The 25,275-nt window shown below is 49.1% G+C and overlaps 1 protein-coding gene across 19 annotated transcripts in view; it reads left to right on the top strand.

The window, feature by feature from the left end:
* The window catches only part of CACNA1B (calcium voltage-gated channel subunit alpha1 B), a 192,032-nt gene that overhangs the window by 160,487 nt on the left and 6,270 nt on the right, over positions 1-25,275 (top strand). For 16 of the 19 annotated variants that reach the window (XM_023243169.2, XM_023243167.2, XM_023243166.2 and 13 more), the window contains 7 exons: positions 2,128-2,272; positions 7,769-7,896; positions 13,714-13,810; positions 16,712-16,820; positions 21,729-21,836; positions 22,369-22,481; positions 23,365-23,492. In XM_023243169.2, coding sequence (XP_023098937.1) covers positions 2,128-2,272; positions 7,769-7,896; positions 13,714-13,810; positions 16,712-16,820; positions 21,729-21,836; positions 22,369-22,481; positions 23,365-23,492 — 828 coding nt within the window. Of the gene's footprint in view, positions 1-2,127; positions 2,273-7,768; positions 7,897-12,055; positions 12,153-13,713; positions 13,811-16,711; positions 16,821-19,068; positions 21,036-21,728; positions 21,837-22,368; positions 22,482-23,364; positions 23,493-25,275 lie in introns of those variants that run through there. The other 3 variants (XM_023243162.2, XM_023243154.2, XM_023243172.2) reach the window with 2 other exon arrangements.

Raw genomic sequence — 25,275 nt, 5'->3', positions numbered from 1 at the left:
GCTGGCCATAAGCTTTCCGTCTGTTGGCCTTGTTGATTATGGTGATCTGTGGGATCAGGGGGAAGCAGAGCAGTGGGAACCCCTCTTGATACAGTATGTGCTACTCAGTGACCCAAGGAACTCAGCTGGCCAGAACTGCTGGTCTGAGTGCACCTCCACCTGCCCCCATGGCTCACAGGACTGCAATTCTCTAGGCCCCAAGTCAAGTGCCAGGGTGGACTCTTGAGGGCACAGAGCTTGTTTTTGGCCAGAGCTCCCCCCCACCCCGCAAAGGTGTGCTTGGGAGCGCTTGGTGCCAGCTGCTGTTCTTAGGCACAGCACACCCTCTGTGGATTGGAGGCTGTTGACCATGCTGGTTTGAGGGCTGAGGGGAGAGGACTGAATGTGTCTCCTTGCCTCCAGAGTCTCTTCCATTTAACCAAGCCCACCACCGTGACCCTGGGAACGAAGGAAGGAGTTCTTTGTAGTGGCTAGAGGAGGAGGGGTGCTGACATCATTCCCTGCCTGGTGCCCCTTCATAAGGTGTCCACACTGGTGTTTATGTATGTAAATGCATCAGGCTGCTGTGAGGCCTGTGCTGGGGATGCCCGACACCACTAACCCCGTGCAGTGCACTCTGGGGCATGGGGAAGTTCTTGTCTGGAGGGAGATCAGAGCCAGGTCTGCTTTGCTGAGCTGCCTGGAGGGAGTGGTCTGACTCTTATTTTTCACATCAGACGGACAAGTGTCCTTAGGCCTACGCTTTCCCCAAATAGAATCATTTCTCTGGATTTTAGCTATTATGTTAATTTTATCTCTTCATTTATTAATGTCCTGCCTTTGCTGCAAGAGTTGAGGCAGGCCTGTGAAACCAGCCTTAGTTTTAAGTTTTTGTTCTCTGGGATCTCTTTTCCTCCCTGATCTCTACGTCACATGTGTACACCAGTGTCAGCCAGGCCTGGCACAGGGCAACTGCTCTGCAGGAAAAAGCCCCTGCCCCTAGCCATTGTCAATGAGGAGTGGGCTCTACTTGTGCCCACAACTGGCCATAGAAGCACACCAAATTAGGGAGACTCAGGCCTCTGGTCTGCCTGTAAGTCTCGTGCACATCCTGCCCTTGTGCTGGCTGCATATCCAGGGACAAAAGTCCAGGAAGAAGGGTTCTCCAGGGTGGCCACTGAGGTTGGGGGTTGTTCTTGGTGTGTTCAGGAAACAGCAGAGGCTGATGTGGCTGGAGTGGACTGAACAGGGACCACTGGGAAAGAACAGGCAGCAGGTGACACCGAGCTGTGGGAAGTTGAGTGTGAATTTTGGCTTTTGCAGCGAGACAGAGGTTGGTTGAGAGAAGTGACCTGATCTCACCTGTGTTTAGTGGGCCCACTGGGCTGTTGTGTGGGGAGGATCAGTTAGGAAGCTGTTGCAGCACATCAGGGGAGGTGATTGTTGCTTAGCCCAGGGTGGTGAGAAGTGGTAAGATTCTGGCTGTTTTTTCATAGTAGATGAGGTGATGAATAGAGTGTGGTGAGCAAGAGAGGAGGCAAGGATGGCTGCGGCATTTTTGTCTTAAGAAACTGGAGGGATGGAGTCACCATTTTTTGAATCAAGGAAGGCTGGGTAGAGGGGTGGGGGAGAGACCAGGAAGGCTGGTGGGCTCTGTTGGCTTTGAGGTGGCAGGGGTCCATGAAGGGGCGCTCACCATGGTGCTGAATTTTGGTGCAGTGCCTTATTTTCAGTAAATAGTTCTTTCTGAGTTCATGATCAGTCCTAATGCCAGAGGATTCTTTTTAAGAAGCATGCATCTCTTGGGGCGCCTGGGTGGCTCAGTCATTTAAGAGTCCCACTTTGGCTCAGGTCATGATCTCGCAGCTCGTGGGTTCAAGCTCTGTGTTGACAGCTCAGAGCCTGGAGCCTGTTTGGATTCTATGTCTCCCTCTCTCTCTGCCCCTCCCCTGCTCATGTTCTGTCTCTGCCTCAAAAATAAACATTAAAAAAAAGCAGGTGTTTTTTACCCATACCTTACACGTGAGCAGGTTCTCTGCGGGAAGGAACCCAGAGAGGGTGTGCACTTGAACCAGCTCTTCTGAGATCCCTTCCCAGGCTGGTCCAGGCTTTCCTTTATGGGCCTCATAGCTCTGCCATTCTTCTCAGGAGTGCCACTGGGGAGGCCTGGCACGAGATCATGCTGTCTTGTCTCAGCAACCAGGCCTGTGATGAGCACGCCAATGCCAATGAGTGTGGGAGCGACTTTGCCTACTTTTACTTCGTCTCCTTCATCTTCCTTTGCTCCTTTCTGGTAAGTCCTGGTCACTGTCCCATGTGTCCACCTGTCTCAGTCTATCCTGGGTCCCCCTACATCTGTGACTGATCCCCAATACTGATTCATGTCGCATTACAGGCTGATTCCATGTTGATGGTCCTGTATCCCCCGAACTGATGACCTCATTAACCCTAAAAGGACCCACCCTGTGATGAGCTCCTGTGGGCCTTGCCTTCCCTTCTTAAAAAAGGTTTAAATTTTCCATGGGACAGTTGTCCCTTAGTCTTTAGCCTCTGCCATGGTGCTGGGATACAAAGAAGCATCACTCCAGCCGTTGTGCCTGGGGCTGATGAGCCTCAGGAAACTGGTGGTTGGAGAGGTCAGTGGACTAGGTCCTAGGAGTGTGGATTTTATTCCAAGTCATCAGACACCGCTGGGAAACTTTGAGCTGGGGCATGACACGATCTGCGTGATGTTTTAAAATCTTGCTCTGGCTCTGGCTTCTGGTCAGGAGAGGCTGAAGAGTGGTCAGGGAGATTATTGGAGGTAATGGTGCCTAGAGAAGTGTGGGGATGAAGGGAGTTGAGGTGCATTTTAAAGGTAGAGCCAACATGACTGATGATTAAACACAGGTGTGAGAGAAGAAAAGAGAGAAAGTGTTGCCTGTGGTTTGCTGGGGTGGTGGAGAAACAAGCCCTGTGTGCTGCCAGCGGGGATGTGAGGTGGTGCAGCTGCTGTGGAGAACAGTAGGGTGGTTCTTCAGTAAAGTGAAAATAGAAACACAGTATGATCCAGCAGTTCTGCTTCCTGGTGTATGCCAGAATTGAAGGCAGGAACTTGAATAAATATTTGTACGCATACGTTCATAGCAGCATTATTCACAACAGCAAGAAGGTAAAAGCAGTCAAAGTGTCCAGCAGCAAATGATTGGTAAACAACATGTGACGTGAACGTACAGGGAATATCATTTAACCTTCTAAAGAGAGGCAGTTATGACATAAACTACAATATGAATGAACTGTGAAGTCATTATGCTAAGTGAAATAAACCAGTGAGAAAAGAAAAACACTGTATGGTTTCACCTTTGAGGTCCCCCGAACAGTGAAGTTTTAGAGACGAGGACAGGATGGTGGGTGCCAGGGGCTAGAGGAGGGGATGGGAGTTAGGGTTTAATCAGGATAGAGTTTCAGTTGGGGAAGATATAAGAGTTCTGGGGCTGGACGGTGGGAATGGTTGCACAACAGTGTGAATGTGCTTGATGCCATTGAACTGCACACTTGTGGGTGTTTAAATTGATAAGCTTTTTGTTATGCATATTTTATCACAATTTTTTAAAATGATATTAAGAAAGACTTAACCTAAATCCTATTCAAACTCTTTGAAAAAATAGAAGAGGAAACACTTCCTAACACATCCTGTGATGTTGGCATTACCCTGATACCAACACTGGGAAAGATGCCCCAACAAAAGAAAACTACAGACCAATATCCCTGATAAATAGACAGTAAGAATCTTGAATAAACTAATTCCAACAACACGTTAAAAGGATTCTATACCATGATCAAATGGATTTATTCCAGGAATGCAAGGATGCATTTTCAACAAATGAAAATCAACCTATGTGATGAGGAAAAAACCCACCTGATTATCTCAATAGATGCAAAAAAAAAGCATGTGACAAAATTCAATATCCTTTCATGATAGAAACACTTATAACATGATGAAGAACATTTATGAAAAACGTATAGCTAAGATGTATTCAGTGGTGAAAGACTGAAAACTTTTCCCCAAATACCAGGAACAAGACAAGGATACCCAATTTTATCGCTTCTATTCAATTCAACATTGTGCTGGAAGGCCTAGCTAGAGCAGTTGGGCCAGAAAAAGAAACAAAAGGCATTCAGATTGGAAAGGAAAAGGTAGAGCTATCTCTAGTTAAAGATGATGTCATTGTATATATAGGACATCCCAAAGAATACACACATGTGCGCGTGCGCACGCACCACACACACACACACACACACACACACACACACACAGTACTAAAACTAATAATTGAGTCAAGGTGTCAGGGTACAAAATCAACACACAAAAATCAGTTATGTTTCTATGCAACAGCAATAAACAACCTGAAAATGGGGCACCCAGTTGGTGAGCATCCGACTTCGGCTCAGGTCATGATCTCGCAGTTTGTGGGTTTGAGCCCCGTGCTGGGCTCCCTGCTGTCAGCACGGAGCCCACTTCAGATCTTCTCTCTCTCTCTCTCTCTGCCCATCCCGTGTTTGTGTGCGCATGCTCTCTCTCTGTCAAAAATAAGTAAACATTAAAAAAAAAAAAACAACAACAACCTGAAAAGGAAACTAAAGAAATAATTCCATTTCCAGTAGCATCCAAAGGGACAAAATATCTGGGAATCAATAAATACCCATGGAAATGAAACACTTGTACATTGTGAACTGCAAAATATTACTAAAATAAGTTAAAGATGACCTAATTCAATGAAAGGACATGCATGCCCATGGATCAGAAGACTTAATATTAGTAAGGTGGCAGTATCCCCACAAAGTGAGCTCCACATTCAGTGTGATCCTTGTCAGAGCTCTAATGGCCTTTCTGCAGAAATGGAAAAGCTTATCCTCAAACTCCTTTGGAATGGCAGGCAACTCCAATTAACAAAAAAGATCTTGAAAATTAAAGACCAAGTGAGAGGACTCATATTTCCCTATTTCATAACTTACTACTATAAAGCTATCATAAATCAAAACAATGTGGCTGAATACACACTTTTCCAAAGAAGACATACAGATGGCCTACAGGTACATGAAAAGGTGCTCGACATCACTCATCATCAGGAAAATGCAAATCAAAACCACAGTGACCTATCACGTCACACCTTTAGAATGGCCTATCATGAAAAAGACAAGAGATAGCAAGCGTTGGGAAAGATGTGGAGAAAAAAGAACCCCTGTCTAGTATTGGTAGGAATGTAAACTGGTGTAGCCACTATGGAAAACAGTATAGAGGTTCCTCAAAAAATTGAAAATAGAATTAAAATATGGCCCAGCAATCCCATTTCTGGGTATATATCCAAAGGAAATGAAGACGGGATATTGAAGAGAAATATGCACGTCCGTGTTCATTGAAGCATTACTAACAGTAGGCAAGATACGGAAACAACCTAAGTGTTCATCAACAGATGAATGGATAAAGAAGATATGATACACCACACACACACACGCACACACACACACACACACGTACACTGGAGTATTATTCAGCCATTGAAAAGAAGGAAATCTTATCATTTGTGACAACATGGATGGATCTTGAGGGCATTATGCTAGTTGAAATAAGCCAGACAGAAAAAGACAAATACTGCATGGTGTCACTTGTATGTGGAATTTTTTTTTGTTAAGTCAAATCCATAGAAACAGTAGAAAAGTTGTTGCCAGGGATTAGGGGGTTGGGGAAATAGGGAGAGGCTGGTAAAAGAGTACAAACTTTCTTCTATAATATGAATAAAACCTGATGACATAATATCAAACATGGTGACTAGAGTGGATAACACTGTGTTGTATAATTGAAATTTTCTAAGAGGGTAGAACTTAAATGTTCTACCAAAAAAAAATGTGATCTATATGTTAATTAACTAGACGGTAAGAATGCTATATATATCAGATTGACACAAAGTACACTTTAAATATCTTATAATTATGTCAGTTATATATATCTCAGTAAAGTTGGTGGTGGGAGGGGGACACTGTGGTATTGGTATAGCCCAGTGAGGTGGGATTGAGATTTCTGAAGTAAGTCCAAATATGTATGGACAATTGATTTTTGACAAGGATGCCAAGACTGTTCAATATGGAAAGAATAGTTTTTTTAAGAAATGGTGAAGGAGGTGTCTGAATGGCTAAGTCAGTTAAGCCTCCGCTCTTAATTTCATCTCAGGTTATGTTCTCAGGGTTGTGAGATCAAGCCCTGTGTTGGGCTCCACACTGGGTGTGGAGTCTGCTTAAGATCTCTTTGTCTACTTCTACTTCTTTCACTCTCTCTGTCTTAAAAAAAATGAGGAGGAGACAACTGGATATCCACATGCAAAAAAGTAAAGATGAACCTCTATCTCACCACATACATATAACTGAACTCAGGATTGAGGAAAGACTTAAATATAAGAACTAAAACTATAAAACTCTTAAAAGAAAGCATAGAGGGCAGATCCTCATGATCTCTGATTTGGCAAAGGATTCCTAGATTTGACCCCAAAATCATAAGTAACAAAAGGAAAAATAAATTGGACTGTGCAAAATTAAAAACTTTTGTGCATCAAGAGGGATTATAAAAAATGTGAAAATACACTTTAAAGAATGGGAGAAAATATTTACAAATCACATATTTTATAAGGGGATAATATTGAAAACACATAAAGAACTCTTAGTACTCAACTAAAAAAGGCAACCATACAAAAAATGGACAAAGAATCAGAATAGACATTTTTGCAAAGAAGATATATAAAATGGCCAAGAAACACATGAAGATATTCAACATCTTTGGTCATTACGGAAACTCATATCAAAACCACACACTCCCTTCACACTCATCAGAATGGCTATAATAATAATTTTTTAATGGAAAATAACAAACATTGGCAAGGACTTGGAGAAATAGTAACGTTGTACATTGTGATAGGAATGTAAAATGCAGCATCTTCTGTGGAAAACAGTTTGGCCAAAAGGTGGAAAGAATCCAGATGTCCGTCAGTAGATGAATGGGTAAACAAATTGTGGTATATACCTACTATGGAATATTATTCAGCCTTAAAAAGCAGTGAAGTTCTGACACATGTTAAAATATGAATGAACTTCACAAAGTCATGCTAAGTGAAAGAAGCCAGGCACAAAAGATCCTATGTTGTATGATTCCTTTTATATGAAATATCCCAAATAGACAAGCCTCTACAGAGATTGGTGATTGCTGGGGAAGGGGAGGAGGAAGGAATAAGGGAGTGATTACTTAAGGTACAAGGTATTTTTCTGGGGTGATAGGGAAATTTTAAAACTAGAGAGGTGGTTGTTACATAATATTGTAAACACATTAAATGACACTGATTTGTATACTTCAAAATGATTAATTGTATGTTATGTGAATTTCAACTCAATTTAAAAAAAAAAAAAAAAGCTGAGCTTTCAGCCTCTAGAGTCCAAAGTACTGACTCCGAAGTCACTGCTGTCCTTGAAGGCTAGCTAAGAGGAGAAGAAGATGGGGATGGGAGTTTGTGGATGTGAATTAGGGTTGGGAAGCAGAAGAGGTTAGGGGGAGCCTGTGGGATCTAGGACCTTGGGGGAGCGGGCCACCGCCTGTGGGTGGTGGTGGCAGTGGTGGTGTGGCAGAGGCCTAGGGCCTGGCTGGGTTAGAGTGGCTTCTGCTGCTGTGATGACTTCACATACAGAATTTGGCCAGAGGGTAAGGGCTAGGATAGAGGGCAGGCTGAAGTCTCTTTATGTCACCCCTTTTCTCCTTCCTGTCCTACAGATGTTGAACCTCTTTGTGGCCGTGATCATGGACAATTTTGAGTACCTTACACGGGACTCTTCCATCTTAGGGCCTCACCATCTGGACGAGTTCATCCGGGTCTGGGCTGAGTACGACCCGGCCGCGTGGTGAGTGGCCCCCATGCTCTGTGGTCCTCAGGGCGGTCCATGCCACGGATCTTGGGACAGGGCTGGGTGGCTTCAGATCTGTGTCATGTGAGCGTCCCCCTCAGGTTTTGGTTGGGCCCACATGGTGGGGGGGGCGGGTGCCGGGTCTCCTGTAGGTGGCACTCTCCTCACTGCAACAGTGCTTTTACACCACTCCCTGGGCTGAGAAATGCTGTCTGAGACCCTCAGCCTAGCCCTTAGGAGGTTCCAGGGGGTCTGTGAGTCTCAGGGCTCTTGCTGAATGGGAGTGTACTGTATCCACACAGGTCTGTTACATGAGGGTCGTAGAGGGCTCAAGGGAGAGGGTGTGGACACAGCAGGAGGGCTGTCTGTTGGGGCCTCACCATCCTCATGAAGCTTGGGGGACTTCATGGCAGAAATAACATTCTCCCCGATTGGCTCAGGCTTCTCCCTCTCTGCCATCTCCTTTGGGAGCAGGAGCCAACATGCATCTCTGTGTCCCCAGCCCAGGCTAAAAATAGTGGGTGCTTGGTGAACTTTTACTGAAATTAAAGGAGCTCTACCAGGAGGGGTCTAGTATGTGTAAGACCCTTTGGTCATGTTGGGAAAGGTTTACTGTATTGCATAAGTGAGGGGTGATTCGTTTCTAGACAGAGCAAGTGTGTCATGAGGGGACTGGCTTGGGTTAGAAGATTGTTCCATGATTCATGGGAGGGTCCTGCACACCCAGGGCATACTTTTCATCCTTGGGGCTAGCAAAGCAGCATGGACTCACCATCTGCCCATTTGTCTGTTCCTTCATCACTTGCTCATTCACTTGCTTATTCATTCTTTTCACTCTCCCAAGTGGATACTTGAGTAGTTATTCAGGGCATGCTCTCTGCAAGGCCAAACACAGGACATGGAGGGGACAAGAGACCTGGCTGCTGGGTAAGGCGCAGGCCTGCTCAGTGCCTTCCTTGCTCGTGGTGAGCACTCAGCAGACATGAATGTGAATGAATAATGCATCAGTAACTGGGCGGGTGTCCGTCCCTTCCCTGCTCTAACGGAGCAAGAAGACTTTGAAGGTGGGGTGTAGCCTCTTCCTGCCTCCTCTCTCTAAGGCCCCCCAGCCTGCCCATGTCCCTCTCACACAGCTGTGTTTGGTCACCCCTTGTGTGGAAGAGGCCTGGAGAAGATGGTCAGTGTCCTCATGGCGAGGACTTCCTGCTCGCAGAGTGCCTGAGGTTCTACCTGTTTTTCTCTCAACTGAAGCTCAGCATGAGGAGTGCTCCAGAGCTCTCTGACCCTTTAAGCTCCTGAAGGCCTGGGAGCTTGGCTGGGGTCCCCAACCCCCCTCTCATCCAGCCTTCCTGGAGCCCCTATGCTTTCATGTGAGGATCCAGAAAGGTGCTGCGTGAGACCCTTCCCAAGCTGGGCAAACCCTGGAGCCACTGGCTACACCAGCAACCTTAGGGCACTTCCAGGCCTATAGTGTCTCTGGGTGTTTTTCACCATAGTGAAAAACTTACAATTTTCACACAGTGCAGAACAAGTGTGGCTCTTATTTATGTTTCATGGTGTAGGTGACCATTTTTGTGGTTGGAGAGTCCTGTCATTTTGCTGATGCACCAGCACAATGGCCCTGCAGTACTCAGTATCATTCTGGCATCCATAGGCTCAGAGGGTAGGCATGGGTTCTCTAGTCAGGAGAGCCCAGTCAAGTCAGAGGGCTGAAGAGACTCCAAGTAAGGCAGGCTTGAGGCTCATTCTAGGAAGTTCATCTGGACTGTGGTCTAAAGGCATGCTACTGTTTCTGGGCACGCTGTTTGTAGAGATGGTGTGACAGAGAAACAGAGATGCTGTATGGGATGTGACTTGGACGACGGGACAAAGGCAGGTCAGTGCGGGCCTGTGAGACGGGAGGACTTCCCCCAAATATTTATGAACTATAGACCTAGGACTTCCCCTCCTCCAGCCACAGGTGGAGCAGAATTAGGACATACAGGAAATGGACTTGGGCCAGACCGTGGCTTTGCAGTGGTGCACTGGGGGACTCGGACTGTTTTCCAAATCCAGAGTTCTTGAAAGTAGGGCCTCTGGAAGGGAGATTGGGAACATAGTAAAGAAAGTGCTTATGGAAGAGTAAACAGCAGATACAAGCTCACCCCAGGGGTGGCATCTGGGAAGTAGCACACAAGACCGCGGTCCACAAGTAGCACAGATGTGAGTCACAACTAACACTCAGACTTGTTGCTCCCACCTGTGGCCTGGGCTGAAAACAACTTGCCTCCAGATGGCAGGGGACAGGGGAAGGCCCAGCAGAGGCAGCTGAGTGGATGGAGTCTGAACCCACATCCTTGGTAGGACAGAGGGTGGTTTGAACCTTTCACTAGCCTCCCTGGCAGATGCAAGGATGTGGTCATCTTTGTATCCCAGGTGGCCACTCTGGAGAGACTTAGAAATAACACAACTTTGTGAAATTTCCCAAGCTTTTATATGGTGTGTATGTGTGTGTTTGCACCTGTGTGGCTATGTGAGTGTGTGCACAAGTGTATACATGTGTGCATGGGTGTGTTTGTATGTGTACAGGTCTGTGCACACATGTAGCACGTATGTATGCATGCATGCAGCAGACATACATGTGTGCTCGCGTGCACATGGTTTGTGTGTATGTGTGCAAGCATGCACATGTGTGATTGTGTGCAAGTGTGTGAACGCAGCGCATGTTTGTGCGTACGTGTGTGTGGACACACGTGTGCATGGGTGCACATGGGCATATATGTTTGTGTGTGTGCATGTGTATGAATGCACGTGTGCGTGGGCATATACGTGCACATGTGCGTGCGCACACATGCTGTGGAGAGATGAAGAAGGCATGGGGTTGTTGCTTTCTGATGCCGCCTTCTCGAACCATTCTCTATGTTGCTTCTGCCTTGCTTGGTGGTGAAGTGTAGAGACTCAAAAGGGGAATCACAGTCACACGTTCTGTGAGCAGTCTGTCACTTCATCTCGATGTTCGTCCATCTGCCCAGTCAACATTCCTGAGCATCCGCCGTGTGCTGGGGACTGGGGGCCTGTAGGTGAAGCAAGTGTGTGCTCTCAGGACATTGAGCCCAGTGGGACTGTGGGAAAACAGAGGAGTCATAGTGTGAGGCCAGGGGGGTATTTGAGGAGGGAGAGACTCCGTGTGGCTGGTGACTCAGAGGAGGTAGCATCTGAGCCAAACTTAAGAGGGTAGAAAGGATTGAGCTCTAGAGATGGGGGTAGGGGCAGGGGTGAAGGGAAGGGGGTCTGTGTCTGACGGAGAAGAGAGCGCATTGCAAAGGGGCTGGAAGTGGGGCTTTGACAAGTTGAGAAGGCCTTGAAATTTGGGATACACAAGTAGCTTTGACTTTGTTTTGTAGGCAGTGAGGACAGTTTTTGAGTTGGAGTGACAGTATTATGCCCCTGCTTTACGTCTGGTGTCATCTGAGGGGTTCGATGGCGGAAGAGAGAAGATGAGCCAAAGAACAGGCTGTGAATTGGGTTGGGTGATTATTGGGGCTGGGGGCTTTGCTGTGCTTCCAGCCCCTTTGTGGCTGGTCCTTTGGGTCCAGTGGAATTAGAAGCACCTTGGGTGAGGCCAGAGTGGGGCTTCTTCCTTCTTTCCGCTTTTCCAGAAGTCATTTGGAGCTGATTGGACTGAGGAGGTTCACAGTACAGGAAAGAGAAACATTGGTGTTGGCCGGGGTGCCCACCCTGGGACAAGGGAGTCTTTAGCTGGACCACCAGATTCCAGGAGATTCAGGAGGCAGGGACAGTCAGGAGAGCCAGGCACGGGGTTGCAGGCACTCAGGGAGCAAGAGGAGGGGCTGCCAGAGCGGGTGGGTGAACAAGGCCCCGCGAGAGATGGACCAGCGGTTTTGGTGTGTGCACGGTGGGGGCTTGGGACAGGGGCCGGCACTTGTTCTGTATGGTGTGTCTCCTGCCTGCATCAGGCTCTGGAAATTGTGTTGGGATTGCCAAGCCTCCCAGGCTCTCCAAGCCCCAGGATTCCCTTCAGGGAGCTGCCTGTCCAGCCGCCTGGCTCCTCCTCCACGACTGTGCAAGGACACATCTTCCTGTCGCAGGCTGGGCGGGCGGGCGGGACGGGCTCATCGTGCCTCGGTTGCCATAACCTGTGACATTTCCTTTCCAGTTGCCGGATTCATTATAAGGATATGTACAGTTTGTTGCGTTGTATTGCGCCACCCGTTGGCTTAGGGAAGAACTGCCCTCGTAGGTTGGCCTACAAGGTTTGCAACTTCAGAGCCTCCATCCGACATACTCTTCCCTGCCCGAAATGCAAACACAGCACACACTCCCTGCCTGGTTTGGGAATGACGACACCTCACCTCTCTTTCCTCCTGTCCTGCCCTGCCCCGCACTCCAACCTCCTGGACGCTTTGGTCCCTCATCTAATCTCCCGACCCCTCCAGCTGGCTGGGGAGAGGCAGCCTTCTGAGGCAGCGCACACAAAGCTTTCTGGCTGGGCCTTGAGGGCAGGGGTCGGCTACTGGGTGGGAGCCGGGGGCCAGGCCCTGCCTGTGCCAAGGAAGCAGCTGTCTTACCTGGCTTTGCCTCCAGGCTCTCAAGTGGGTGCTAATGGTCAGACAGGCCCGAGGCCAAGGGCCCCAGAGGAGGGGAGCAGGGGTACCAGCAGACCAGGAGCAGCTGCCCCTCCCAGTCTGAAGAGCCCAACAGCCCAGGGATTTCTGGTCCCTGGGGGAGGAGAGGACAGAGGCAGTGGAGGCCCAAAGGCAGGCCCTCCTGCTTCACCTCTGGATTGATTCACTCAGCCAAGGCTGGGAACCCTGGGAGGAGGGCCAGGCCCTGGGGCAGGCACGCCTGCCAGGAAAAGTGGCCCCTTTTCTCTCTTGGGTGACCTGAACCTGACTGCGTCTCTGGGACCCCAAGCAGGTCCCATAGGCGGGTATCCCCAGGGTTGATGGGGACAGGCCTGGTGGCCTGTCTCCCTTGGGAAGGCATAGTCAGCCCCCAGACACCTCCCTGGATCTGGAGACTTATCCCATTAGTTGGCCCCAGCCCTGTTCCTGGCGTGCTGTCAGGAGGGTGCAAGAGTGGCCCCAAGCCACATCCCACCCCAGCTGCCCACCACGCCCCTGCCCCCTACCCCCACCCTCACCCCCCCGCAATCTCCCATTTCCTGCCCAGCCCTGACTCCCAGCAGCAGCCCTGCCCTGGGCGGCCTCGGGCGTCTCTGGGCTTGGAGCAGGACTCACCCTTCAAGTTTGTCTCTAGAGCCTCGGGACTCCTTGCAGAACAGCCTGGCTCTCGCTCTAGTTTTCTGGCTTGTTTTAGTTTTTTCTCCACTTTTTTAGCCTCTAGGCTAACTTTGAAGCAAATTGAGCATTAAGGAAAGCTGATATTTCTGCCGTGGTTCTTAGGCCGGCCTCATCGGTCATGTAATTCTGTCTACCAGCTCTCCCGGCATGGTGAAACAGCTCTTTTCTGATTTGGCATTATCTGTGGTTTCTAAAAGTGTAAAATCAGAAGTTGACAACCCAAAGCCGCCCCGATGCAGCCCTTCCTCATCCCTCCATGTTCATTAGCTCAGACGTCACCCCTGCCCGCTGCCCTGCGTGGGGCTGGAGTGTGGAGGTGAGGCTGGGGGGGGCAAGGAGGGGATCGAGTCAAGCAGAAAAGTCCCTCATTTTACGTATTTTGACTTTGGCATTTAATCTGACGCTGGTTAACTGGATCTGTTTTCTTGTCTGCTTCTTCCCCCCGCCCCCTCTTGCCGCACCCCTCCTGTGGACCCCACTCTGCCTCTGCCTCTCTGGGCCGGGTCTCCAGTGGGCGCATCAGTTACAATGACATGTTTGAGATGCTGAAACACATGTCCCCGCCCCTGGGGCTGGGGAAGAAATGCCCTGCTCGAGTTGCATACAAGGTAGACCCCGACCCTGCACCCTGGAGGCTGGCTGTGCTGGGGCTGGTCTCCCGTCTCCTCTCGGGCTTGTCCGTCTGTCTGCTGCTCTGCTGTCTCACTGTTTCTTCCTTTTCTCTGCTCCAACCATCTCCTCTACCTTCCTGGACAGAGGGACACAGATACCATGATGGTACACCCGGCCCTTGTCCCTACAGGTCTGCCCCCGCTGAGAGCCCCCCAAAAGGCTCAGGAACCAGAGCCCTCCACCTGCCTTTTTCCCTTTCCTTCTCTTTCCTGGGAATTAGGAGACAGACCAGCTTTTTGACAGAAGCTGTTTTTGCTCTGGGCTCAGGACCGCACTCAGCTCCAGTGGAATTAACCAGCCCTCAGGGTCTGACCCTGGTGGAATAGGGGCATGAAGGGCCTCTGGGACACCTGAGGAACCCACTCCCAGCTCAGCACATGCAGAATTTCCCCAGGCCTGGGCTGTTGTCAGCCTGGGGAGGAAGCATCTCCAGGGGTTTGTAGGTTTCACAGTGGGAAGGAGGCACTGTGGTATTAGGAAGGAAAGGGTGCCAGGGAGAGATGTCCTTCTGTCATTCCTGGGGCTTCAGAGGGCTGCAGCAGAGTAAGTACAGTTTCAGGGGCCCAGGTAGTCCCATGCCCCTCTCCCAGGAGGCTGAGTTGCAAAGAAGGGGTAAACTGAGGGACACCTCCAGGCTTCCCTCCTGGGGGGCAAGCAAGTCACATGGCCCAGCCCCAAGCCTGCTCCCACTTGCCCATGTGCCCTCAGTCACCCCCCACCCTTGGTGTAAGCACCTTCCATCCCTCCAGCACCCCCACCCCCACCCCTCCTGCTGTCCCCAGTGCTCCCAGAAAACAGAGCCGGCCCCAGGTTCTACTGCTCCACCGGCATGTGTCCAGAGCCTCCCTGTCACCACCCTCTCTCTGAGCAAGCTTCCCACCAGAATTTTCATCTCTCTGGTTCTGTCCATGTTGTCTGTCTCTGTGCTCTGAATCTGGGCATGCATCTGTCACCTGGCTCAGCACAGCCTTTGGAAGCTAAGTGGCTCCTTCACGCCACAGACAGAGGCCTCTGATGTCTTCCTTGCCCTCCCCTGCCTGGCATGCATGTTGTACCTGCCTGCAAGGCTCTAGCTTTGTCCCCAAGAAGGAGAGTTCTGTCCACACTGATACCTGGGGCCAGGTTGGGCATGCAGGGCCCTGATGGGCTGGCCTTTAGGGCCCTTCCCCAGCTGTGCTGGCCAGCTCTGAGGTTCTGGTCATGAATAGACCAGGGGAGTCCTGGGGTGGGTAGGAATGGATGGGCTTGGGGAGCTGGTGAGAGTCCAGGAGATGCACAGAGTGCTGTGACCACGAGGGTCTAGGCCCAGTGTGGAGATGCCTGTCTGTTTGCCTTGGCCTTGCCCTTCTAGGGCCTAGGCAGGCAGAGGAGAGCCTCTGGTGAAGGTGCCCTGGACAGAGCTCTCTTCTCTTGGAAATCACCTACTTGCTTCTCCTTCATGCTGGAACCTAACTCCTTGACTCCCCTGGAGAGGAGTCCCTCTGCCTCTTCTAATGCCATCAGTGCTGGTCTGCAGGGACACTGTGCTCTGGAAAGTCGATTTTCCTGGTGTGCATCACACGGGTGATGTGTGAGGTCCTGGGACCACGATTGGATGTGCCAGGTGGGGCTTTGCCAGCATTCGGGGTGTGTGTGTTGGGGGGGGGGGAAGAGTCTGGGTTATTGTCTCTAGCCACCCACTCTCTCTGTTAGACTGAAGATTGGATTTGGGGCCAAGACACTGGGGGCAGGGCGGGGGGCCCAACCCAGAGGGAAAGAGAGGCTGTGTGTCACAGGATACAGGCTTGGCAGAGGGCAGGCAGACCCCAGAGAGGGGCCCTGTGCCTCTGTCTCTAGTTCTGTCATGTGGTAGAGGACAAGAGGCTGCTGGGAGAAGACAGGAGGGTCACAGTGTCCCTAGGGCTCCGCCTGGCCAGCTAGGTGACCTCCCATGCTGAGGACATTCCAGACACACGAGGGATACTTTTGCTCCTGGAGATCACATAAGTTCTCAGAGCCTCAGGTTCTGGGCAGCTGCTGGCTATATCCAGAGGTCTGTGGTATAGACACATGTCTGTCTCCAGCTGTTCTGTCCTTGAAAAATGAGGAGAGGGAAGAGGAGACAGGTAACAAAGAAGCAGTCTGGTCCAGAGTACCAGTGCGATGGCCCTGAGCTGCTTCCTGCCAGCCTTCACACTGGCCTTGTGCAGTCCCATCTGTTCTGGGTCCTTCTGACTGCAAGGTGCTAGCTGCTTTGGGCGAGTGGCAGCAGACGTCTCTTCCAGGCCCCCTGGCTGGGTGGTGAGGGACAGAAGTCTTCCTGGGGTGGAGGGATGCCTCACTGGGAGGTGGAGCTCAGAGCCGTGCTCTTGGCCATCCCACCTCTTGTCCAGTGCTCTAGGCTGTGGGTGGAGGAGATGACATTGGGCAGAGCCGTAAGGGCAGGGATCCTCCCTCCTGTTTGTGGGCTCTCCCAGGGCCCAGCCTCAGTTCTGCAGCCCAGACTCCTCCCTCTTCATCCCAGGCCATATGCCTTGGGCAGGGGTCCTTCTGGCTAAGCATGTACCTGTTCTTTCAGAGGGATCCAGGCTTCTGGCTTGGCCCCATGCTACAATCCTTATCCGTACTTCTACTTTTCTTCAGCTAGGAGTATCTTCAGCTCAGATGAGGGTGGGGATCCAAGGGTGAGTGTGAATGCTGGCAAAACTCCCAGCCGCCCAACCTTGCTTGGCCCTAGGCACCTGCAGAAGCTACTTCCAGGAGGCCAAGCCCAGCCTCTAGGGGCTTTGAGCACCTTGTAGTCCTGTGGCGGAGGGACCCCCGTAGGCCTGGCCCTGACCTGCTCCCCTTGTCCCTAGCGCCTGGTTCGCATGAACATGCCCATCTCCAATGAGGACATGACTGTCCACTTCACGTCCACGCTGATGGCCCTCATTCGGACCGCACTGGAGATCAAGCTGGCTCCAGGTGAGCAAGGCAGCATCTGGGGAGGGCACCAAGCCAGGGCTGGGCAATGCACTTCAGAGCCACCCGCAGGTGGGCATGCAGGGAGGGGGGTGAAGGGGCTTGTCTGGAGGGGACTGAAGACAGCTGCCCATGGCACCTCTGTCGGACACTGACTTTATCCCCTGATAACCATTCTGCATGTGAGCATTTTAATGATCCCATTTTCCTTTGAGGGATCTGAGGTGCCGTGAGATTAAGTGACTTGTCCGGGTTACCCAGAGCTAGAGTGTGTTAGAACCAGAACATAACCTGGCCCAGGTTTACATGAGCCGGTACCCTTCCAGGGTGAAGAGTCTGTGTGCCTTCTGCCCACTCACCGTAGTGAGCCCAGTCCCTGTCAGGTCCTCTCCTGAGCTAACCGACAGGACCACATAGTCTGTGCCAAATCTAGGGGAGAACAAACTCTAGTGTGTCCTCTCCACCTTCACCTTCGTATGATGACTGCTTTATCTTCACAGAGAAAATTAGAGCCACCAGAGGGGATCTGCACCATCCCTACCCCACACTGCCCTCCTGGCTGCACCTGTGCCCTTGAGCTCAGCCTCTTTGTTTGTAATGGATGAGTCAGGGCCTGTCCCTACCTTTTCCTCATCTCCCCAAAGATGTCAAGCCAGAAATTCTGTACCCTGCTTCTTGTCTCGTCCATTTTTTCTCTATATTAGATTATTTGTATCGACATCTCTCCCATCTTTAAAAGGTTTTCTTCCCCCTCCATTAGCTTCCCTATTTGTATTTTTTCTTTTATCACAACAAGCTCCTTGAGAGACTGGTCTGTATTGCCTCTCTGATGTCTCTTTTTCAGGATGCAGTCGGGCTTTCACTGCAATAGTGAACTGCTCATGTTAAGCTCTCCAGTGACTTCCATGTGCTCAGCCCTTATCTTACTTACTTATCAGCAGCCTTTCCTCTGCTGTCACTTACTTCTTTTTGAACCCCTTTGATGTTTCTTGTTCTGTTTTCTCTTGTCTCCCACTGTCTGAATGTCACTGTGCACATCAGACTGTTCTCTTTGCCACCGTTGTCATTCTGTCTACTCTCACGGCTCTAAATATTGTGAATTCCAACATTTGGGTTTTTAGTCCCAACTCCAGACATGTGTTGTCATGCGAGGAGTTACGTGAGGGAAGTTATTTACTGTCTCCACTTGGAGGCCCAGTAAACACTACAAAGTCCCTGTGGCCAATCTTGAGTGCCACATATTCCCCCTGGTCTTTCCCACCTCCGTCGGTGGCAACTCTGTTCTTCCTGTTAGTCACTCAAGCCAAAACCTTTATAGTGATTCTTACCTCCTCTTCCCCGCCCCCCCCCTTACTCCAGTTCTGATCCATATCTGATCTCTTGTCATATCTTCTGACTCTACCTTCAAAATACACCAGAACATGATCACTTTTTTGCCCTCTCCCACTGCCAGCTCCTGGTCCAAGCCATGTTCTTTTGGGTCTTGACTAGATTGTGGCAGTAGCTGCCCACTGGTCTGCTTCTGCCCTTGTCTGCCTTCAACATAACACTCGATAACTTCAGCAACTTAAATGAAATGGAAAAATTTGTTGACACAAACTATCAAGCTCATTCAAGAATAGATAACCTGAGTGGGTTAAAAAAAGGAAGAGAGAATCTGAGTAGCACTATATTTATTAAAGAAATTAAATTCTAGTTAAAAGCCTTCCAACCAAAAAAATCCCAGGCCCAGTTAGGTCCATAGGTGAAGCCTACCAAACATTTAAGGAAGAAATAATACCAATTCTCTATAAACTTTTCCAGAAAATAGAAAAAGGGAAGATATTTCTCAACTTACTGTATGCTGCTGACATGATTCTGATACCAAGACTAGACAAAGATATTATAAGAAAAGAAAATTTCAGATCAACATCCCTCATGGCTATAGGCACAAAAATATTCAACACGATTTTAGCAAATTGAATGTAGCTATGTTTGTGTGTGTGTGTGTGTGTGTGTGTGTGTGTGTGTGTGTATTTGTGTGATGACAAAGTAGAGTTTATCCCAGGAATGCAAGTTGAGTTCAAGTTTAAAAATTAATCCATGTAATTTAACATGTCAAAGAAGTAAAACTATATAACCATCTCAATAGATACAGAAAAAGCATTTCATAAAATTAAATATCTATTCATGATTGTGAAAATTCTGCATAGACTAGAAATGAAAGGAAACACCCTCAATCTGATCAAGGATATTTATGAAAAACTTTCAGTGATTGACACACTTAACAAAGACTGACTCTGTTCCCCCTACGATCAAGAACAAAGGAAGGATGTCTACTGTTACCATTCTTGTTCAACATCATACTTTAGGTTCTTGCCATTGTAATTAGTTAAGAAAAAGAAATAGGAGGCATACCAATTGGAAGGGAAGAAATAAAACTGCCTCTATTCACAATTGATGCGATCATCAATGGAGAAAATGTGAAAGACTCTAATAAAAAGTTAATAAAACAGAAGCATCTGCAAGCCAAGGAATGTCAAGGATGGCTGGGAACCACCAACATCTAGAAACAGGCAAGGAAGGATTCTTCATCAGAACATTTGGGGGGGTGGGCACAGTGATGTGGATACCTTGCTTTTGAGCTTCTGGCCTCCAGAACTGAAATAATAAATCCCTATTGTTTCAAGCCAGTAAACAAAAGTTTCTAAAACTAATAACACAAGTATAGCAAAGTCACAGGATACAAGATCAATACATAAAAAGTAAATGTGTTTCTATATATTAGCAATTAGGAATTGAAATGGAAAAAATTTCCATTAAATTTGCACCAAAAACATGAGATACTTCTGTGTTGCTGTATAACTCTAAAAAGTATATATGTGAGATTTGTATGTGGCAGATTTCAGAACATTGACTGAAAGAATCAAAGAAGACCTAAATAAATCAAACACTGCCTCATCTTCATGCATTGGAAGACTCCATATTTTCATGATGTCAGTTCTTCCCATATTGGACAATAGAATAAATGTTAACCCAGTCAAAATCCTTGCAGCCTTTTTAGGTAGAAATGTACAAATTGACTCTGAAATGTGTGTAGAAAAGCAAAAGACCTTGAGTAGCAAACAATTTTGAAAGAAGAACAAAGTTGGAAAATTCACTGTACCTGAATCAAATACTTTGTATGAAGCATGTTAATCAAAGTGTGTAGTGTTAGTGACAGGACAGAGACATAAGTCATTGCAACACATAGAGACTCACCCTCACATTTCAATGTGTTTTTGGTAAGTTGTAGAGGCGATTAATGGAGAAAAGATAATTATTTCAACAAATGGTACTGGAAAAATATAGACAACTATATGCTAAAAAAAGGAGAGACATCTTGACATTTAGTATCTTAGTCTGCTTGCGTTGCCCTAACAAAATACTATAACTCAGTGGCTTAAACACAGAAATTTATGTCTCACCGTCTGGAGGCTGAACGTCCAAATCAAGGTGCTGGAAGATAGGTTTCATTGTGGGGCCTGGTCACTGTCTCACCGTGTGCTCATGTGGTCTTTCCTTGAGTGCGTGCAGAGAGTGAGCGAATTTTCTGGTGTCTCTTCTTATAAGGACACTAAATATGGGTCAGGGCCCCACCCTTATGACTTCATTTCACCTTAATTATCTCTTCTAGGCCTTATCTCCAAATACAGTCACAATGAGGGCATACATACAAAAAAACCCTACACCTACATAAAAACATATAAGCAAATGTTTACAGCTTTATTTCATAATCACCTCAAAATGTAAGCAACTCAAATGTCCACAATTGGTGAATGGATAAACAAACTGTGGACTATCTGTACAATGAGGTAGTACTCAGCATTCAAAAGAAACAGACTTCTGATACATTCAGCAACATGGATGGATCTATATGCATCATGCTGAGTAGAAAAAGTCCTACTCAAAAGCCAATACACCACCGATGATGTCATTTGTGTGACATTCTGGAGAAGGCAAAACAACCAAGACCGAAAACACATCAGTGATGGGATGGATGGGAAGAGGATAAGGGGTCAGCTACAAAGGGATCAAACAGAGGAACTTTGGCAGTGGTGCATGTACCATGTCTCTATTGTGGATACATGGTTTTAGGCATCTACCAAAATTCACAGAATGGGATGACTAAAAAGGGTGAATTTCATTGTATGTATGTTATACCATAATAAACCTGATTGTTTAAAAAAAAAAAAAAGATAAACCCGAGTATTCTATCCCTCTGTTCAGCCCCCTCTGCTGCATCCCAACATCCGCTCCCTTGCATTCCCTGCCCCCCCACCCCCACCCCACCATGAGCCTTGCTGTCCTGGCTCATTGTGTAACACACTAAGGCCTTTGCACTGCCTCATGCCTTCCTGCCTACAGGGTCTTACATACATGCCACCTTCTCATGAGACCTTTCCTACCAGGTCCAAAATCCCTCCCTCCTTGGCTTTTTCTGCACCCAACATAACTGGATTTTAACTTACTGCCACTTTATTGTTAATAAAAGCCACATCATGCCACAAGGGAAGCTCCTTTGTTTTTGTTCCATCACCTAGAACAGTACCTGGCATGTGGTGGGTGTTCCCTCAGTAGTTCTGAATGGGTGGACGCATGGGTGGATGAATGGCTGGACTGCCACCGAATTCCGAATTCCGTCTCGGCTCCCAGGGCCTACACACACACACGTGCCTCTGTCTGTAGGCAGGTTTCCGGCAGGAGGAGCTCTGACAGCCGCCATGATGGTGTTTCTTCCCGCTTGGCCTTTCTCCTAGCATTGTGTTTGCCCCACATCCCTCCCCACACCACACCTCTCCCCGCCTGCCCCAGCTTGGTCTGCTTCCCCAAGGGGGCTATGGGATAGCTCCTTATATATTTCTTCTCCTTCACACCCTTGTCCCATCCTAGCTGGCACAAAGCAGCATCAGTGTGATGCAGAGTTGAGGAAGGAGATTTCCTCCGTGTGGGCCAATCTGCCCCAGAAGACCCTGGATTTACTGGTGCCACCTCATAAACGTAAGTGAAGGCAGGAAATTCCCCATCCTCATGCCCCTTTCGTGTCCCACCCAGAGGCAGAGCTGGGAGGCCTGGGCCAGGGCAGCCTTGTAGATAGTCTAGACTTTGTTTCCACCTGCAGGGAAAACAGTCTTACAAGTGAGTGCACAGGGGCTGTGGGAGGGGGTGACCTGGGATTTATTCTGTGGCCATAGCCACCCACACTCCTGGTGGGGTGTATATGTCCAAAAGCCCAGGGAAAAGCAGGGAGACTCCTACAGTCAGAGATGCCAAAAAGGACGACGTGCTTAAAGATTAAACTCCACATCCACTCTTTTGGGAGGAGATTGAGGGCCCTGTGGAGATAGTCAGTGCAGCTCCAGGGGTTATGTGCTGTGTCAGGAAGCTCCATGTGGGGACTGTGCAGCTTTGGCCAAGCCCTGTGCTTCTGTCTGAGTGTGTCCAGGAGTCCTCGTGGCGGGAGCTGTTTCCTCAGCGCATTCCACCCTGCCTTCCTCCTTTAGATTCCATCCTCTATTTTCTCTCCTTCCAGCTGACGAGATGACAGTGGGGAAAGTCTATGCAGCTCTGATGATATTTGACTTCTACAAACAGAACAAAACCACCAGAGACCAGATTCACCAGGCCACTGGAGGCCTATCCCAGGTATCAGGTTCCAAGATTTCCAAGAAGTAAATCTGAGGCTCTGGCACCCTTCAGTTGTTTGACAGCGAGGGAACCCACACCCTTCTTGGAGATTGCACAGTGGGAAAAGGAAGATGAGAGGTTTCTGCAGCCGCCTCCGCTCTCTGGCCCCAAAGTCAGAAGCTCCATACAGCCTGTATTCTTCCCAATGGCTGGTCTCTTGCTGGTACTGGGGATCCCCTGACTTGAGAGCTAGTGTTCAGGAATAGAAAAGGGGCTGAGAACAGAATCCCCTGGAGATACCACTTTTTTAGGTGGTAGAGGAAAGAAGTTTGAAGAATGCTTGAGGAGGAGGTTTGAGGAAGTCCCTACACACAGGCAGGGATCAGAGAGATTTAAACTGATGGGTCCTGGGTCATGATTTCTTCCACTCATGACTCTGACTGAGCTGGTTTGGGGGCCCATCTTCCCAATGTCATCCATCAAAGATAACTTTCCCACACAGCCAAAATATCAGTGACCACATGCAGACTCTCTGTCTAGAAAGTGTCCATCTGGTGTCCAGAGCTTATAGGGACATTCACCCACCTTGGGAATGGGAATCTGGGGCTCATGCAGCCTCTGTCAATCCACTTTGATGATGAGATGAGGTCTTTTTACCATTTGTAATTGGATGTAGTCTCCAGATTTTGTAGGTAGGGAAGCAGAGGCTCCAAGAAGTGAAATTACTTTTCTGAAGTCACTCACAGTCCGGGTTTGGAGTACGCCTGCCTCATATGGCAGCCCTCATAGGGCTGGGGGTAGGGCAGAACGAGCCACAAGCCATGTTGTGGGCTCAGAGCAGCTTTCTGGGGCACCTGCCTCTGCTCTAGAGCTCTTCCTCTTCTTTGTGTCCCTTGTGCAGATGGGCCCTGTGTCCCTCTTCCACCCTCTGAAGGCCACCCTGGAGCAGACACAGCCGGCCGTGCTCCGAGGAGCCCGGGTGTTCCTTCGGCAGAAGAGCTCTGCGTCCCTCAGCAACGGTGGGGCAGTGTGAGTACCAGGCTCCAGAGTGTGCGGTGCAGGGAGGAAGGTCCTCCACCTCTCAGAGGGGCTCCTTGTAGGCAGTGCTTCAGGACAGGGAGCCCTTGTCCCATCGCCCCTTTGGGGGGATCAGCTCTACCATCCACCCTGCACCCACCTCCCACCAGATGGTGCTGCCTGAGAGCTTGTCCTGCTCTGCTGCTGGAGCGGTCTCTGTGGTGGACTCCAAAGCTCATTCCTGAAGTGTTAAGCGGGTGCCTCTGACAGCGCTGAGGTCCAAGGATTTAGACAGCTGATGATTCCCAGTCACCTCCCGCTGTTCGTGCCCATTTATCTTTCCAGTGAGGAGCCTTTGCTTCCTCCCTGGCCTTTGGTGCCTGCCGACCACTGCGAAATTTTTTGTTTCCTCCTCAGTCCTCACCCCTGTCTGTTGATGGCCTATTTGTGTTCTCAACTTCCGAACTCCTCTGAGACATTTTCCCTCTCATATCTCCATTCTGGTAGTGATTTCTGAAACAACTATATTTTGTAGGTAAATTGTTAATATCCTTTTCACCTATCCCATAACTCTTGCTGTAGTAATTCTTGGTATTGAACCACCCAAAACCAAGTGTTATAACAGTCACCTTTCTTGCACCGTGGATCGCTGAAAGGTGGTACCTGGCAGGCAGGTTGGGCCTGGCCATCTCATTGGCCAAAGCAAATCAGTGGCCGAGCGCACAGTGGGACATGAGCTCTGCGTCACTGAGCAAGGGCTGAGGCGCGGGGCCTATACCAGCCTGGGCACAGCATGCATGGTGAGAGCTCCCAATATCTTCCTCTCCTGGACATGTTTTGGACCTTCTTTTCTGAAGCCTGGTTGTGGGTCATGGAGTGTTAATCAGGTAGGTTTTGCTGAGGAATAAGCTGCTATAACTTAGTGGTGTGTTACTTCTCACATTCAGGGGCCAGCTTGGCAGCTCTTGGGTCCTGGGCCCGGGCTAGCTCGCCTGGGCCTGGTGGACCCATGAGATGTCTTTCTGGATCATTCTAAGCCAGATTTCAGTTCAGGAAAAATGAATGTTACTTATTTTCATGGTTCTAATTTTTATAGAATCAGCTACCACTCCCTTTTATTGCAAGTGAGCCAGTACCCAGTCAGCCTGGACCAGGCAGTTGATGCTGTCTGGCATCAGACAGTGCCGTCTGATGCTGGTACGCGTGCAGCTGGCTTCCGCACGGAGTGACCTCAGGGGTCACAAGGCCTGGAGGTCCAGCTTCCATTCTCCTGACTGGGCCTCCTGACAGGGGCAGCCATCCCCAAGGCAGCAGCAGCTCCAAATAGCACACCACAGGGTAGATGCCTGTTATCAGTGTGGCCAGCTGAGGCCAGCAGACTCCATCTCAGAGCTCAGAGTGTGATTGATGCCGTGCGACCTGTGTGAGTGAGAGTGTTTCCATTGCTTCACTGGACATGGGAACAAGCAGTAATCCAGGCCAATGCTGGTCAGTTTCGATGCCACGTGGGAGATGTACACCGATAGAGTGAGGTGGAGTACATGGACTGGGGAAGGCCTCCTCCAAAATGTGACACTAGATCTGAAGGGCAGAATGGCCTCCATGGCTGGAGGTTGGGGAAACAGGGAGGTGGCAGTGAATTTGGAGGTGAGGAACAGGAGGAACCCTCAGGAGGGAGCCGAGGGCCAGCAGAGGCAGGATGTCCTTACTACGATACATCACATACACATGTGGCCTTGTCCTGGCCAAATGCCATTCATGCTCCCACTACACATGTGAGGCCCCGTCTAGGGCT

This window comes from Felis catus, chromosome D4 (assembly GCF_018350175.1).
Source record: "Felis catus isolate Fca126 chromosome D4, F.catus_Fca126_mat1.0, whole genome shotgun sequence".
Lineage (NCBI taxonomy): Eukaryota > Metazoa > Chordata > Mammalia > Carnivora > Felidae > Felis > Felis catus.
Note: the sequence above shows the minus strand (reverse complement) of the source record. Positions and strands in the feature narration are given on the sequence as shown.